Raw genomic sequence first — 16,979 nt, forward strand, 5'->3', positions numbered from 1 at the left:
CATACTGATTTTAGGAAGAACGGACTTCAGATTTGCATGGTTGGCATCTCAGGCGATAATAAAAAGTCCATCAGGGTGAGCATTCTGCAACTCGCTAATAGCTCTGCAGAGCCTCCTTAGCATTAGTGCTGGGGGGAATGTACACTGCGAAAATGAATTTGGTGGTGAATTCTTGTGGTAAATAAAATGGTCTGCATCTAAAAGTCACAAATTCCACTAGCGGTAGTTAGAAGCAAGCACAGAGTTCTTGCATCATTCTGCATTGATGTAGACACACAAGCCACCCCTGTGAGTCTTACCACACAGAGCGGCGTGAAACGCAGTTAGCCTGTCTAGCTGAATGGTGGCATCCGGAACTCTGTCGCTGAGCCACGTCTCTGTAAAAACATACATGCAGCAGTCTCTGTACTCACACCGTGTAGTTCACTGGAGTCAGATGTAGTCCAGTTTATTGTCCAGGGAGCAGACATTGTATAGAAATATGGATGGAAGCACCAGCTGGCTGTGGTTTGTTTTTAGCCTAGCACGGCCACCCGCCCACTCGCTGCGCTTCCGCTTTCTCATGCACCGCTTCCGTTGACTCAGCAATGGGCAATGTCAAGGACTGGGGGCCTGGTCTCCGCATCCAGTCGAGATTGCAAAGCTATTTCCGTAGTTCGTCATGCACGGCTGGTGCATGATATCCATCCTGTAGCTGATTCCCCCCATGGAAGGAGAGTTCATCCACCACAACCAACTGCAACCCTGGGCCGTGGGCCACCTTGAATTAAAAGTGCCAGATACCAACATGCTGACATCTTTCATACCATGGAGCTATTAAAGCAGGGCAAGATTGGAAAAGAGGGTTAAAAGGCATCCCAGTAGGTAGTATTGGAGGCTGAGGACCACCAACTAAATGGCCAGAAACTCTTCCCCGATCATGCTGTACTCATGCTGGACCTGAGCATCCGGTTGATGTACATTGCTTCTCCCCCTCCTTCTCCTAGGACAAAACAGCCTCTAGGCCGCTTTCTGACACATCTGTCTGCAGAACAAAAGGGAGAGAAATATCAGGTCAATTTCACAGAATGCCAACAAGGATTCTTGGATTCTGCGTATCAATTTGGGATTGCTCTTATATGTTGTAGATGTTGCTGCCAATCATTAGAAGTGATAATATCATCTAAATAAACAGAAGCATATGCGTTGCACAAGCAAAGGATTCTGTCAATAAGATGTTGAAGTGATACTGGAATAACCTAAAAGGAAGTGTAATACATTGGAATTGGAATAATTGATTAGTTTGTCAATAATTGATAAATTTTCAAATTAATATAAGCTGAACCTAACCTACTGACACAGTATTGACTCACCAAAAAAGACCAACCCCTGGGCACCAAGATCACCAGATTGCTCATGTTGAGCACAGCCTTGAGCTCCTTATGAATCATATTTTTCATCGGTCAAGCCACCGGTATAGGCAGCTGTGCACAATCACGCATGGAGGCATCTCAGTGTGGTGTTTAAGGAGGTCTAAGTGACCTGGTAGAGACAAAAACATATCAGAAATTTTCCCTTGCAACCTGCCTTTCTGTGCTCTCTGGGACAGTGAAAGGTGGTCTCTAAAGAGGACAAGGGTAAACTAGGACATGCTATTTGGACTTACCCCTGACCCAAACTCCTATCTCTCTAGAACCACCATCATCAGAGCCACATGGGTCCACCTCTCTCCACAGGTTCAGGAGATGGTGTGTTTGAAGTGCATAGTCTCTATCCATTCACCTGACATAATAGTCAACTTCTTCGACTCACTGTGACCTCGAAGACTCCTTGCCACTTTGACCTTGACATGGGTAGTAAAACAAGTCTTTTTTTTTAACCCTGTGCAAGTTATGTTACTTAAAGTGTGGAGTTTTGCTCTGAGGTCAAGAACATAACGAATGTAATTTTTGCCGGTAGAAGGTCCTGTTGTGAATTCACCAAAGCAGACCAGAGGATTCTGAAGTAGTGTTCAGCAGGAATGTTTTATTGGAGATCAGAACATGCTTCAGTGGTACTGTAGTCACCAAGTCCAGTGAAAAGGAACATGCGTTACAGTTTTAAAGGTCTTGAGTGGGCAGGCCTTGAGGGTGTGACAATACAAAAGCCTAGAGGTGATACTCTTAAACAAAAACCCCCAAGGGGAGGTAGACTTCACAGGTGTCAACTCCCTGGTATGACAATACAAAAACCTGGAGGTGATACTCTTAAACAAAGCATTGAATGGAGGAAAGATCCCCAGAGTTGGCTGCCCAACTGTCATATGGATGGGATATGTAAATGATTATTCAAAGAGAAATGTATGTTATAGTAGATTCCAGAGTGACCTCAAAATATGTTTTCCTTCGGTTCCTTCTATCAATTTTTTTAATGACATCTGTGATGCCACAAGGCTGTGTCTTTACACTAATTTGAATTAGGAAAACCATTGTGCAGGCTTGAGGGACCTCTGGTACTACAAATAATAGGGGCTCAAGCTTATCACTTATCACATTTACATGAATCATCATGAATGAATGTAGAAATTATATTTTTAAGAATTTTATTCTCCTGTTCAACCAACCTGTCCATCTGTGGATGGTAAATGCCAGGGCCCTTGTCAGTCTGGATCCCGTTCGGGATCTCAATTCGGGAGATAATGCCAAAGAGTAATTCCATAAAACTGGATGCTAGCATGATGTGCCTAGCCCTGCATCACTCTACATAACCTATCCTTAACAATCGGAAAGTACAGGTGGAATAGCATAAACTGGGCTGAATTGGCCAACCATGTCTTAGGGTCTTGTCATACAAGTGCTCGAAGTGGAAATTCCCACAGGGAATGGCCAGTTTATCCTGAGAATTAGTGGATGGATGAGGCATAACACAAGGAATAACACAACCTTTACTTTATGCCTTTTTCCCTTAGAATTTAATCCTGACTGGCATAAGCAGATATTTGTGAACATCCTTGCGCACAAACTTCATCATCACCAACAGTGCATTTCCCAGTGTCCCACAATGAATCTTTGGCTTTGGTGGGCAGTGCTCAGGTTATACCAAGGCCTGATATGTACTCCCTTGAATACTAACTGATATGTGGTAGGTTCCTGCTCTGTTGAGTACAGTATGTTCTCCCTGTGGCGAGAGAAACAAAGAATGGCGAGATGGGAACCGGGTCTGTATTGCTGGCTTTGGAGCCCCAGCACCACAGTTCTCTGTTCTACCACCATTTTATCCCTAAATGGTTAAATACACTGGTGGATAAAGTCCTTCAGTTGCTGCTTGCTGGTGATAAGATGGCCTTGGAAAACTGCAGCAAACATTAAGTGGGAGCGGTGTTCCTCGGGTGTCTGACGTGCTATGATCAAAAATTTATCCAGGTTAGTTTCTTTGGTGCAGGATTTTTAGCAGGATCACCAGCATCATCCACTGAAAAAGTTAGTGCCATGTAGCAGCTATTTACAGCCACCTTTATGTACGAAAATGGACTGATGAGTTCATCAAAGAGTTTTTTCAAATTTAAATGTTCCTTGAGTTAATCAGCTGCCCTTGGGTTTACAAACGAATATGGAGAAAGCTTCTCTGTTTTTACTCTATCTGTACAGATACAGTAGATAGAGTTTGATAATTAAATGGAAAAAGGAGCAGACTTGGTGGCTAGTGGCACTTCAAGCCAGTAGAAATAAACAAAGTTTTTACAAATGATTCTCATTATTAGGTGTTTTTTAATATGGAAACAATAGCATAATAGAACAAGCATGTCATTTGAGCTACAGCAGAAACTATAAACTCAGCACCTTCTTAACAATTAGAAACAAACTTCAAACTGTTAGTAATGCAGGACTGTAAATAACCATTTATCAGGTGATTATGTATAATTACTGCTAAGATAAAATATTGAAAATGTTACTGTTAAAGTCAACTGTTCAAGCATGCAATAAAACTACGAATGTATGAATGAATCAGTGAATTTAAGTTCATTGTGGGTATATTATCATTAATGAAGTAATAAAGGTAATCATTAAAACACACACACACACTGGAAAGTTACCTAATCACAGACCTCCTTTCTTTCTGGCTTGCCAATTTCTCAAAGACCTTCTGGTTAAAGTCTCTTTTCTATCGACAGCATGGCCAATGCATTCAATAAGAAGTGCTGGAAAAGCACCAAGTGAAGCTTGACCGCCATCACTTGACTGCTGCTGAATTTGCAAATTGGGTCGATCTGGTCCAAGCTCCTTGATTCTTTTCTTTTCTTAATCCAAACGCCTTGTGAAAGGGTATATTTGTAAAGTAAATTTTCTTTCATCTCGAGAGTTTTCCCTTGCTTCCACATTAATCAGTACCTGTCCATCAACTGACAATCTGCTGAGCAGTAATGAGACTCATTGAGAATGGTCCGATCACATGAGGCCAAATATATAAAAAACAATATTGATTGGCTAACAACAAAAATGGGTGGGTTCAAAGAAAATTTGAAACAAGCCAGTCAGAACTCAGCCTCAAGTCACATACATCAAATCTTTACGGACCTACATACACACTCCGTTGTCCGGCGACCTGCACACACCAAATGAATGACATGCAGTTTTGTTTTGTTTTTTATTTTAAATAAATGATAATATAACTAACAGTGGCATAGTACTACTAAATGATTTTATTTCATTATTAAAATATATAATTATTGTTAACGTGTTGAAGTAGCAGTCTTCTCTGGCTAACTTTAAGGGGGTGGGGCCCCAGCGCCCCCTATTGACCGGCCGCCACTGATCAGGATCCTAATAATAATCTATATGGAATATAACTGGACAGTACTCACACACCCACACACTCCACCCACAGTCTTTGTCTGTATGAGTGCCTTCACGGGTGACGCAACAGTCTTTAAAACCACTGCTGAAATTAAGAATCCCTGCTTTCATTGTTATAAGGCCTAAACAGAAGAACGCAATTTAGCGTAAACTGTTTAGCAAAAACAACCAAGAGTCATGCTAGTGCAGCTAACATAATTGGCTTTAGAGCAAGTCAAATGGGAAATATGGGTTAATTTGAAGGATGTTTTACCTCTGATCCATTTTCAAGCAAACTACACATTGTTAGCTATTTATCACCAAGAAACCACCAGCAAACCTATAGAGATTTAATGTTAAAGTAACAATTATTAACAAAAAAACTGTTTTATAATTATTGCAAAAAAGAATGTATAAAGAAAGCATATATAAAGAATCCTAAAAAAAGAATCCTAAATCTGATTTTGTTCTTAAAAATCTCAACATACATACATAATTTTAAGGTAAAACAGCATACAGTACTGTGTGAACACTACAATACACTACTGAAGCATCAATACTGCTACTCTGATGAAATGCTTTTTCTGTTCAGTTTGGATACAGAACAGAACGATTAAATCTCTTTAAGCTTTTGCTTTGTCTGGGGATTTTCTGGACCTTGCTGTAGATCTGAGATGAATCATCTGTCACAAGTCTGTGGAACAAAAGGAGGTGATTTAGGAATAGTGTAAAGTCTTTATTTATAATCAGTCACAATGAACTTAATGATGCTGACTGAGCAGCACAGTTAGTGTTGGTGTAATGATGAAGATGTGCTTACTGGATGGCAGCAGTGCTCCTGCTAAAGTTCACAGCAGTGTACTGAACATCCTCTTCCTCTGTGGTGTCTGGAGGAAGTCTGGGGGACAGAGACACTTCCTGTGTGTGGGAATGTTTAATAACAACACTGGAGTAGTGAACGTCATCCTGATCATCTGAGGCGACTCTGCAGTTTGAGGCTGAGATATTTTCATATATAGCATCAGGCTGAGGCTGAAAACGAGCAGAGGATCAAGTTTATATCTGAACACGTCACATGATCAAACAGTCCCTCCTCCTTTCACCCACACTCACCTGTCCACTCTCACCAGTGCTGCTGTGGTCATTAGCTGAGCTCCACATCCTCTTCCTGAGAAACAGGAAGCATGTGTTCATGGTAATTGTAAATAAGTATTTAATTGTAAATCAGGTTTCAAACACATTCAGTATGTTCACATTTTACATACCACATCCACAGAGCTCCTGGGATGAGTGTTAATGCCAAGAAGATAAACAGTCCCACCATGATGAACATTAACACTGTGTTCTTGGAAACTTCATAAGCATAAGTCATAAGCAATATTAGGCTTTATTTTTGTTATTACTTTATACAGCTATGTAAATGTTTTATGCTGCACTTACCAAACACATCCAGGTGTGTTGGTGTAGAGGTGTGGTTTCCCAGCTGGTTGTGAGCAGTGCAGTAGTACAGTCCACTGTCCTGGGAGCTGATGTTCATGATGCTGTAATTCTGGCCTGTTGTCAGCAGTGTGTCTGCAGCTGCACTCTGCTTAAACCAGGAGTAGGTGAGAACAGGAGGGTTTGCATCACTGCTACAGCTCAGAGTCACTGAATCTCCCTCCACTGTGTCTCCAGAGGGAAGAACCACTGCTCTGGTGTTTGTAGGGGAATCTGATTGGGTAGATTTTCAAGAAATACATATTACAAAACCACCTCGTAAATGTACAAGCTCGCATACCGTGTTTGTGGTTTCATCATAGCTGTGTGTAAATGTTTTGATCAGCAGGTATGTATAGTATTGTGGTTGTTGAAGTTCACACAGCTGCCATCTTTGTGACACTGCCTGCAAAACCTCTGCACAATGTCTGTGGTAGTTATATGAAGCCATATGAACATCTAATCCTCCAGAAGTAGATCAAGACCTTAAATGCCTTAACTTAATATGGAGAAGTTGCATGAAGGTTTTGCTGGCTGTGTAGTGCACATTACAAAAGGGTGAAGGCACTATGTGTCCAAGTATAATAATTTCAAGATGGATAACTTTGTGGAGCAAGAATCCTTTTCCTGTAGCTGTAGAAATTATCATCAAATTTTTAATAGTGGCACCTGCACTGCACATATATCTGTATGAAACAGCAAGGAGAAAGCAAAATTATAAGCATGCAACAGTGTTTTAATTCTTTGTGGCAAGGCCTTTTTAGTCTGGACCAGTGGTGGCTGGTGCTAAAAAATGGGGAGGTGGTTTATGTTAAAGCATGCAATAAATGTACTATGAATCAGTGAATTTGAGTTCAATGTGGGTTTATTATCAGTAATGAAGTAATGAAGGTAATCATTAAAAACACACACACTGGGAAGTTGCCTAATCACAGGCCAGTGGCACTATTTGAAAATAAATTTTGCTCTCCTTTCTTTGTGGCTTGCAAATTTCTCAAAGACCTTCTGGTTAAAGTCAGTCATCTCAGTCACCAGTCTCTTTTCCACTGGCCTCATGGCCAATGCATTCAGTAAGAAGTTCTGGAAAAGCACCGAGTGTAAGCTCGACCACCATCGCTTGACTGCTGCTGAATTTGCAAATTGGGTCGATCTGCTCCATGCTCCTTCTTTTCTTTTTTTCATCTGAATGCTTGTGAAAGGGAGTTTTTGTAAAGTAAATTTTCTTTCATTTTGAGATTTTTTCCTTGCCTCCACATTAATCAGTGCCTGTCCGTCAATTGACAATCTGCTGAGCGGTAATGATACGTGAGGCCAAATATATAAAAACAATATTGATTCGCTAACAACAAAAGTGGGCAGGTTCGGATAACATGACTAACAGTGGAATAGTACGACTAAATGATTTTATAACTAAAATAACTATAAAAGATATAGTTATTGTTAACATGTTAAAGTAGCATTCTTCTCGGGCTAACTTTAAGGGGGTGGCACCCCAGCGCCACCTACTGACTGGTCGCCACTGGTCTGGACCTTATGTGCTGCAAGGCTGAGCTGCATTATATAGATTTAGTACATGTCACACTCCCAAGTATGTGCAGATAATATTCAGCATGAATACACTGAGATCAAGGTATGATACTCACATAACACATCCAGGTGTGTTGGTGTAGAGGTGTGGTTTCCCAGCTGGTGGTGAGCAGTGCAGTAGTACAGTCCACTGTCCTGGGAGCTGATGTTGCTGATGCTGTAATTCTGGCCTGTTGTCAGCAGTGTGTCTGCAGCTGCACTCTGCTTAAACCAGGAGTAGGTGAGAACAGGAGGGTTTGCATCACTGCTACAGCTCAGAGTCACTGAATCTCCCTCCACTGTGTCTCCAGAGGAAAGAACCACTGCTCTGGTGTTTGTAGGGGAATCTGATTAGAAATAAAACACCTGAATCAGCTGCTGTGTGTTCAGGATCAGTGTTTGATAGACATGTAGATGGATTCTGATTGAGGAGAGTAAAATCCACACTCACACACTGGAGGAGAGAGGAGACTGTCATGACCTTCAACAGCACAGCTGTAACTGACCACACCAACGACTGCAGCTACAGAGCAGGAGGCAGATTTACACTCAGACACACGCTGTCCGTTCTTGTACCAGATGTAAGTGGGGTTGTTAGACAGAGTGCAGGTGGTGTTACAGTTCAGCTTGATTTGTCCACTACCCGAGTCTGATACTGTAACCTTCAGATCTGTAAATATTACATTAGGTTCAGAATTACTTTCATTTCCTTCATCTGTATAAATGTAGTTAAATAAATGTATAATAGTGTGACATTACCTGTGACAGACAGAGTGACTCCAGGTTCTCCGGTGTATTTTCCTGTAGGATCATTAGTGTAGAATCTGAACCTGTATGTTTGAGTGTCTCTCTCTCTCAGGTTAGTGATTCTCAGACTACAGTCATTCTGGGAGCTCTGTGTGTACTGCACTCGACCCTGATACTCCTCATCCTTTCTCACATCCTCAGGCTCAACACCAACCTGCACTTTAATGAACCACACTGATTTTATCACTGTGAGGCCTGCAGGATATTTATAAGAGCAGGAAAGATCAATTGATGTGTTTTTCAGAGCACACACATGTTCAGGAGTATAAGTCACACCCCAACACTCTATACCCAGTACACCTGAAACACACAGAGAGGTACACACAGGAAGGAAGAAGTCAGAACTGTGAAATCTGTGTCTTTATAACACAGGTGGACAGTAATGAAGTACATATTCTCATACTATGTCCAAATTCTCATACTATGTGCCCTAAATAGTATTCGAAAATAGAATTAGTATGCCCCAAATCGTTGAAAAGAGTATTCCAAAAACTCCCGGATGGTCTACTAAATATATATAACTTATGTAAAATGCAAAGAGTAAATTATATATATATATTAAGTACTTTTAAAAACAAGTACTTCTGTACTTTTACTTGTAATGGAGTAATGTTTGACCAGTAGTATCTGTACTTTCACTCAAGTAAGGAAGTTGTGTACTTTGTCCACCTCTGCTTTATAAACATTTATCAGCTCAGATGTATTTATTCTGTGTGTCAGTGAAAATATTGTGAGGTGAAATTGTGAAATGAAGCGATTTGTCTAGACTACAGTTGAACAGCACCAACAATTTATTGTAGGATTCTGAGTATGCTATCAGAATAAAGAATACTGTTCCAGGGACAAAGTACTGTGCAGGAAATTCTGATTATTTGGCCACAGGAGCCATAAAACCATGGACCATGACTTGCTGGCATTGTGGTGCCACTTAATTACTGCTGGTTTGTGCCCATCTAACTTCAGCTGTCCTGTGAACAACTAGGAGAGTGTAAGAAGGCTGACCTGGAATCCAGCAAAAGACAAAATTAAAGATTTCCACCATTAAAAGATCTAATTTGGTGACAGTTTTTACAATAATGTGTTATTATATATAGACAAGATCTTGAATCACAGGCAATTAGGAAGTTCCGTTCCTTTCTTTTCTCATTTTTTTCCAGAGCCAGGAACAATTCTTAAAACTCAACCGTGAAAACAGAGCTTTGGTCCATGATTCTAATGCCATATTGTTGATCTCCTATTACTGCTGCAGCTGATACACTGTTATTATGTTGACTTGAAAGAGCCAACATTCTGTTTTGCTCAATAAGCTTGTTAGTGGCACTTGCTATGCAAAGCACACTATTACTAGTAACCATTATCACTATTAAGCACCAACCGCCAATTCCCCAGTGGAACTGCAAAATTACAGCAGCATGGGCATGTGACATGTCAAAACACTCAAACACTCAAGCAAACTTTGGAGAACTGTGTGTGATGTGTTCTGATGACGTCACGTGTGCACCACCCCCCAAAATAAGATGAACTGCAAAATTACAGCCACATAAACGTGACATATCAAAACGGTTGGAACAATGTGGGGAACTGTGTGACATGTGTCCTGGTGATGTCTCCACTCACCTCCAATAGTATTGGCACCCTATCTATCCACTCACCTCATCTATCTATCTATCTATCTATCTATCTATCTATCTATCTATCTATCTATCAATTCATTCGTTATTAAGTGTAATGACAAAATTACAGCAATATACACTTGTGACATATCAAAATGCTCAGCACAATGAGGGGAACTTCTTGATGTGTGTTCTGGTGATGTCACATGCACGTCAACCCTGAAAATAAGTGGAATTACAAAACTATCGCAACATACACGTGACATATCAAAATGCTCAACATAATGTGAGGAACTGTGTGACTTGTGTTCTGGTGACATAACCACTCGCCTCCAAAAGTATTGGCACGCTATCTCTCCACTCAACCTCCAGACGCATCGGAACCGTATCTGTCGGCTCACCACCAAAAGTTCTCTTTACGGTTATGACAAATAGGTTTGTTATTGCATCTAGCAGAAGTTCTGATGGCTGAAATATCGTAGACTATTAGGAATGAAAATGTCAACAGGAATGCTCAGCTATCCCAAATGGATCCATTCTGGAGGCTGAGGTTTGTTGAAAGACAGGATATATGTGCCAGTCTTTATTATTTGATCTTTTTTTATTGAGATCCTCTTCACATCCTCTTCTTGTTCTAATTATTACTCTCTTGCAGTTCAGATGTGAGTGAAAGGTAGCTTGCATTGGAAGAGTGGCCAAAGTATTTTTCTAAACAGATTTTCAGCATGCATTTGAATGAGAATTCTACCAAGATCTGACCTGATTTTTTCTATGTCCGTAACTGTTTCTGCAGGAGATTTTGAATTGCACATGGAGATAATTTTGTAAGTACTACATTAGCTAAAGAAGATTCTAAAAGAATAAACCTCTGTAAAAGTTTATTTTTTTATTAGTGCACATCCAGTTTTTATGTCATCATCCGAATTCCATTCCAGTATTTGCTGTTTGAGGGTTTGTTTGTTAGTTTGTCATATTTGTTTACATTTTGTTTCATCATCTTTGCTCCCCGCCCACCTCAAAGCCCTATCAGGTGATGACCATAGCTGCAGAACAGATATGCAGATATAGAATATAATGACGATAAACTTTTGCAAAGAGAACTAATATTTCCGAGTGATCGATTGCCACCGCCTTTACGGAAGCGAAACATACGGCTGATTTAAATGCCACAGCTACCCAGGGCACATTGTGAATAGCAGCTTGATTGGATCAGGGCCTTCCAACCACCCATCTATGTGAAGCTGGAACCAAAGCATTGTATTGGTCCTGGAAAAGCCACAGCTAATTCCTTTCCTCAAACACCAGGACTTCTTCCTCCACAGGCACAGGTCGCAACTCACAGCCTACAAATTGCCCCATTTGTTGCCTTTTTCTAGGGACCTATTCTACCCTGGGGTCCCCACAAGGACATTTATATGTCACATTTTAAAATGAATATTAACTGTATTTTTAATGTTTACAGAACATTTAGATTTATATTTAAAATTTACACTGAAACATAAAACTATTATTTGGAGTTTCTATCTACATGCATCTGAATGGCCTCAAATCTTTAAAAAAGTTAGAGATATGAGAATTCAAGGTTTTACATTTAGCACCATGATGACAGAGTGAGTGAAGTTTAAAGTGAGTTCTTACAGACAGCAGGAGAGCGAAGCTCCTCATGTCCTCTTACAGCACAGGAGTAGCTGCCTGCATTCCCACTACTGACATACAGTTCATTTCTGTCCTGGTCAGTAACACGCTGTCTGTTCTTGTACCAGATGTAAGTGGGGTTATTAGACAGAGAGCAGGTGGTGATGCAGCTCAGCTTCTTGTTGCCATTCCTGTTTGATACTGTAACCCTAAGATCTACAAATATGAATTTAGGTTCAGAATTACTTTCATTTCCTTCATCTGTATAAATGTAGTTAAATAAATGTATAATAGTGTGACATTACCTGTGACAGACAGAGTGACTCCAGGTTTTCCGGTGTATTTTCCTGTAGGATCATCAGTGTAGAATCTGAACCTGTATGTTTGAGCGTCTCTCTCTCTCAGGTTAGTGATTCTCAGACTACAGTCATTCTGGGAGCTCTGTGTGTACTGCACTCGACCCTGATACTCCTCATCCTTTCTCACATCCTCAAGTTCTTTAATAAACCACAAGACTTCTGTGACCTTGTAATTATTAGGAAAGGTGTAATAACTGTGTAGGTCCACTGATGAGCCAATCAGAGAGCAGACAGTCTGAGTGGAATAAGACACACTCCAGCAGCTCTTCTCATCGAAAACACCTGAAAACACACAAGATTAACCCTGAACTTTGACAACATTTAACAGGAGTCACGCAGGATCTGAGCTCAAGACTCCACATCAAGACTGGTTCACGCAAAGACTCAGACTCCTTTGCACTGCCATGAACCACCTCTTCATTCTTCAAGTAACTTCACTTCACTCACCATCCACTGTTTCCTGAAAAACTACTCAATTATGTCCAGACCACCAGTCAAACAAAGCAATGAGTGATTTCCCCATCCAAAGACACCACGCAAAAATGAGTACAGGACCTCTAGATTCTCACTGAACTGATGCACAAAGTTTAAAGCCCTACTAAAGAACTAACAGAAGCTTATATTGATGATTCGTTCTTGGTTTGAGATATACCACACATTGCTAGAAACACACATTCATTTCCAACATTGAGTGTGTTTATGGGTTAGTTTAGTTCTGTGTATTAGAACAGTATAATAAAATCTCATCAGTTTTTAAAGGAAAGCACTGATCCTGTTACTGTGATCTTAATATAGTGTTTTCACTACATTTAGGATTTTATTGCTGGAGGTAACATCCCATGCAGAATTAATAAAAAAAAAACGTTCAACTTATCACTGTATGAATGGAGAATCAGCTGTGGAAATATTAAGTTCGCAACATTTCTTGAGCTGCAAGAAAGCTGATCTGAGCTGATCGGATAGTTTCCCATTACATATACTGGTGGAGAATGAGGGCAGTTCATTGTAAATTACAAATTCCCCATCATTATTAACTGAGTTATTATTTAATTCTTTGCTAAACATTAATTAAAGTATTAAATGATCCACACAATCCCAGCACTGATTTTAATATATCTTCATTTCAGAAACAATGGTATGAGCAAATCATGACGTTTTATTGACATTAATATGAGCTATATGTTTCAGTTGGATGCTGAGGGACAGATTTGACACTTACACACTGGAGGAGAGCGGTGTTCAGTTCCAGACACCTCACAGGAGTAGCTGCCTTTATCAGATCGACTGGTGGAGTCAAGAACAATGGAGGCATCATTTGTGTATTTGATGTAATGGCCATTCCTGTACCAGTAGATAATGTGTGTGTTGATTCTGCAGGTGGAGCTACAGGTCACTTTCACTTCTCTCTGTCCCACAGTGTTAGGATCCACCTTCACCTGCAAGTCTACACACAATTATGTACCAAATCACTGTAAATACACACTGCATATTACACAATAAAGTGTGTGTGTGTGTGTTACCTGTAACAGTCAGTTGTACTCCAGATGATGCTGATATCCAGTCACTGCTCTGTGTTTTAAATCTAAAGTTATAAACTCCAGACTCACTCACTCTCACATTCCTCACTGTCAGCTCACAGTCAGACCACCAGGTGCTTACAGACACTCGTCCTGAGTATTCTGGATCATTGTTCAGGTCTCGTGGTTCTCCTTCAGAGCTCTGGACTCGATACCACTCTCTCTCTGTGACTGTGGAGTAATATGGTTTTGTAAATCTACAGGGGATTTTTACTGTAGATCCAGTAACAACACATAGACTCTGAGAGGAGAGAGTTACACTGTGCTGAGTCTGAACTCCTATAACACACACACACACACAAACACACACACACCAGAAGTACAAAGTAAAATGAGTTAAATAACATGTAATAACTTGTGCACTGACCAGCAAGACTGTAACCACAGTGTTATCTGATGCTGCTATTCTCAGACACACATAGCGTGTGACCAGAAGACGTGTGAAAACGACAATAAAATTAGATCTCAGTTTGAAAACGCCCCTGAACTTCATTCCGGTTTATAGAATTTATAGTACAAGTTTTCCACACAGATAAAGAAGGGTGCGGGACATGAATGCATTATATAACAGATTCATAACGAAATGTAGTTACGTGATCATGTAAACATAATATAATGATTTGGTATATTTAAGTTTCAAAAGAAAATGAATAATAATAATGCAATAATTTATTTTCTTTGGTGCTCCACAATTTGTGTGTTTTACTCTTCAACATCCTACAACACACAGACATGTGGAGAATTTTTTCTGAATTATTGCAGTAGAAGCACAACAGCACAGTAAAACAGGAGAGAGAGATGAAATATGGGAAAAGTTTACCTGTCAGTAACATGAGGATCGCTGCTACTGTAATATTTCTCAACATTCTGGAAAACATCAGCCTTCAGACAGCTGACACTCGAAGATCCACCACGTGTAGAATTTACACCAAAAATATCCTCATAAATACAAAATGAATCGATCTTACTCTTATAATGAATATTAACGGTCTTTAATCAGCCTGTTCCTCCTTCACTCGTACTGCACTCGTAAGCAGTTATGAGCTTCTTTATTACTCCATCAGTAAACACACGGAAGTTGAGAAGTGTATTGTCACACCTCCCTCATTTAGATTAGTCTCTTCCTTTTCATTGAACGAGAACAGACATACAAGTGTGATTAACGTCTCTCACTTACACCAGACTCTTTTCTTTTGTGCTACAAAAACGAATCTCTATAAAGTGTTTTTTTTCTTGACAGAGAAATCGGATAGAAAATGATGGGATACGTGTTATGTGGCTTCACCGCAGTCCTGAAAGCACGGTTAAACTAGCCGCACTTATATTTAAGGGGCGCGGCTTTTAGATACTTAGCGGTAATAGCGCTGAAAGAGGAAAGCGAGCGGCCCGAGCTCCACCACCACCGAACAATAAATTAATACAAAATGATCATTTTTCATAAAAATCCCATTTGTTAGTTGATTAAACCATTACAGTCCATTTCAGGATGACCTAGTCTCTGGTCCCAATAAAGATCAACCAATTTTACTGTGAAATTTTTTAATAATTCCACTTCAAACTCACCATATCTGGCAATATAATTATGCCAGGAAGCACTTTTTTAATCCATAAAATGAACATTATAAAATTGATAACTCAAAATGTTAATTGAATCATCTCAGATCACTTCAACATGACCTACTCTATGCTCAAAATAAAAACCGTTTTTAATAATTCCTCTTCAACTTCATATATGTCAATAAAGTTGCAACTGGAAGCACTTTTTAATCCATTATAAGATGAACATGTCAAAATGTTAGTTGATCAATCCAAACAAGGGTGTAACTTTGGTTTGAGAAGGGGGGGAGGGGGCACAAAATGAATCCCATTTCCTGCATAGAGACTACAGTGATACAAAATCCAGGAACTAATTAAGTTGAGTATACTGATAGTGGTGGCTTAGTGTTTAACACGTTCGCCTCCTGCGTCCTGGGTTCGAGTCTTGCTCCCGCTCACTGTGTGTGTGGAGTTTGGATATTCTCCCCTCCCCGTGTGGGTTTCCTCCCACAGTCCAAAGACATGCTTCTAGGCTGATTGGAGTCTCTTAATTGCCTGTAGTGAGTGAATGTGTGTGTGTCCTGCGATGGATTGGCACTCCATCCAGGGTGTATCCTGCCATGACGCCTGAGATAGGCACAGGCTCCCCATGACCTGAGGATAGATCGGATAAGTGGTACGGACAATAATAAAAAAAAATTAATGATAAATTCTATCAAAAAGAATATTAGGCAACTAAACTGTTTATATAAAAAAAGATGTCTTAGATTCTTTATTGTGTAATAGGGGCCAATCGCCAAGACTTGAGAAAATAATTTTTCTCAAAAATGTTCAGCATTGATGTTTTCTGTGTGAATACAATGTAAATAAAGTAAGACTCAGTTTCCTCTGTTAAACAAACTTTTAGTTCAAACTAACCTCTGTACCTGAAAATGTAAAATAAATCACTTATTGCACAGGACGTCTGTCAGAGACACGTCCACCAAACCGCTGGGGTTTAGAATAGAAAAAGCTTTTATGAACTGTGTGTTAACATCTCTATTTTCACAAAATTAAATTCAAATTCAAATTCTATTTGTCACACACGAAATCATACACAGTATGACATGTAGTGAAATGCTTTTTACGACTGTCTTACATGAAAGAGTAAAAAAGAAAATATGTGGACATGAAAAGATAGGGGATATAGTTAAGAAATATTATAAAAAGAGTTAAAATGGTAAACTTGAAAATCAACTGTCATATGCATATGCAAATATATGTCTATGTATGTATATATAACAAATATAAGTGTGAAAATATGAAAGCAAAAACAAAAAATATATATGTATATATATAGTACAATATAGTATATGTATAGTATATGTGAAGAATAAAACAATATAAATATATGTGTAGACTCTATAATGTACAGAAGATACAGTATATGAATATATGTAGATAAAATGGTCAACATTGAAATGGTGTTGCAAAAGAGTATAGTATGTACAGTGTGCATATGTAAGATAATATATAAATATATTGTAGAAGTGTATATAAGGCAAAATATAATGTCCAGTTTAACAGGGAGTAAAGTGATAGTGCAGTGTGCACACAAAGATGTACAGAGAAGATGTACAG

General features: G+C 39.5%; 2 protein-coding genes across 2 annotated transcripts in view; both read right to left on the minus strand.

The window, feature by feature from the left end:
* LOC131347599 (uncharacterized) overlaps positions 1-16,979 on the minus strand; it is a 30,843-nt gene that overhangs the window by 8,142 nt on the left and 5,722 nt on the right. The window lies entirely within an intron of this gene.
* Positions 5,607-15,156, minus strand: LOC131347601 (uncharacterized). Its single transcript, XM_058381763.1, has 8 exons — positions 14,644-15,156; positions 13,767-13,994; positions 13,466-13,690; positions 12,193-12,528; positions 11,891-12,103; positions 8,738-8,834; positions 5,904-5,958; positions 5,607-5,822 (listed from the first exon to the last, which is right to left on the minus strand). The coding sequence occupies exons 1-8, from the start codon at positions 14,699-14,701 to the stop codon at positions 5,607-5,609; spliced, it is 1,428 nt and encodes a 475-aa protein (XP_058237746.1). The 5' UTR covers positions 14,702-15,156.

Source organism: Hemibagrus wyckioides, linkage group LG27, assembly GCF_019097595.1.
Source record: "Hemibagrus wyckioides isolate EC202008001 linkage group LG27, SWU_Hwy_1.0, whole genome shotgun sequence".
In the NCBI taxonomy this organism is placed as follows: Eukaryota; Metazoa; Chordata; class Actinopteri; order Siluriformes; family Bagridae; genus Hemibagrus; species Hemibagrus wyckioides.

Coding starts and splice junctions, on each gene's coding strand:
- LOC131347601 (XM_058381763.1), bottom strand. CDS start 14,701: ATGTTTTCCAGAATGTTGAGAAATATTACAGTAGCAGCGATCCTCATG. Junction 12,529..13,465: donor ACACCGCTCTCCTCCAGTGT/GTAAGTGTCAAA, acceptor GTGTGTTTTCAG/GTGTTTTCGATGAGAAGAGC. Junction 5,823..5,903: donor GCACTGGTGAGAGTGGACAG/GTGAGTGTGGGT, acceptor GCTCGTTTTCAG/CCTCAGCCTGATGCTATATA.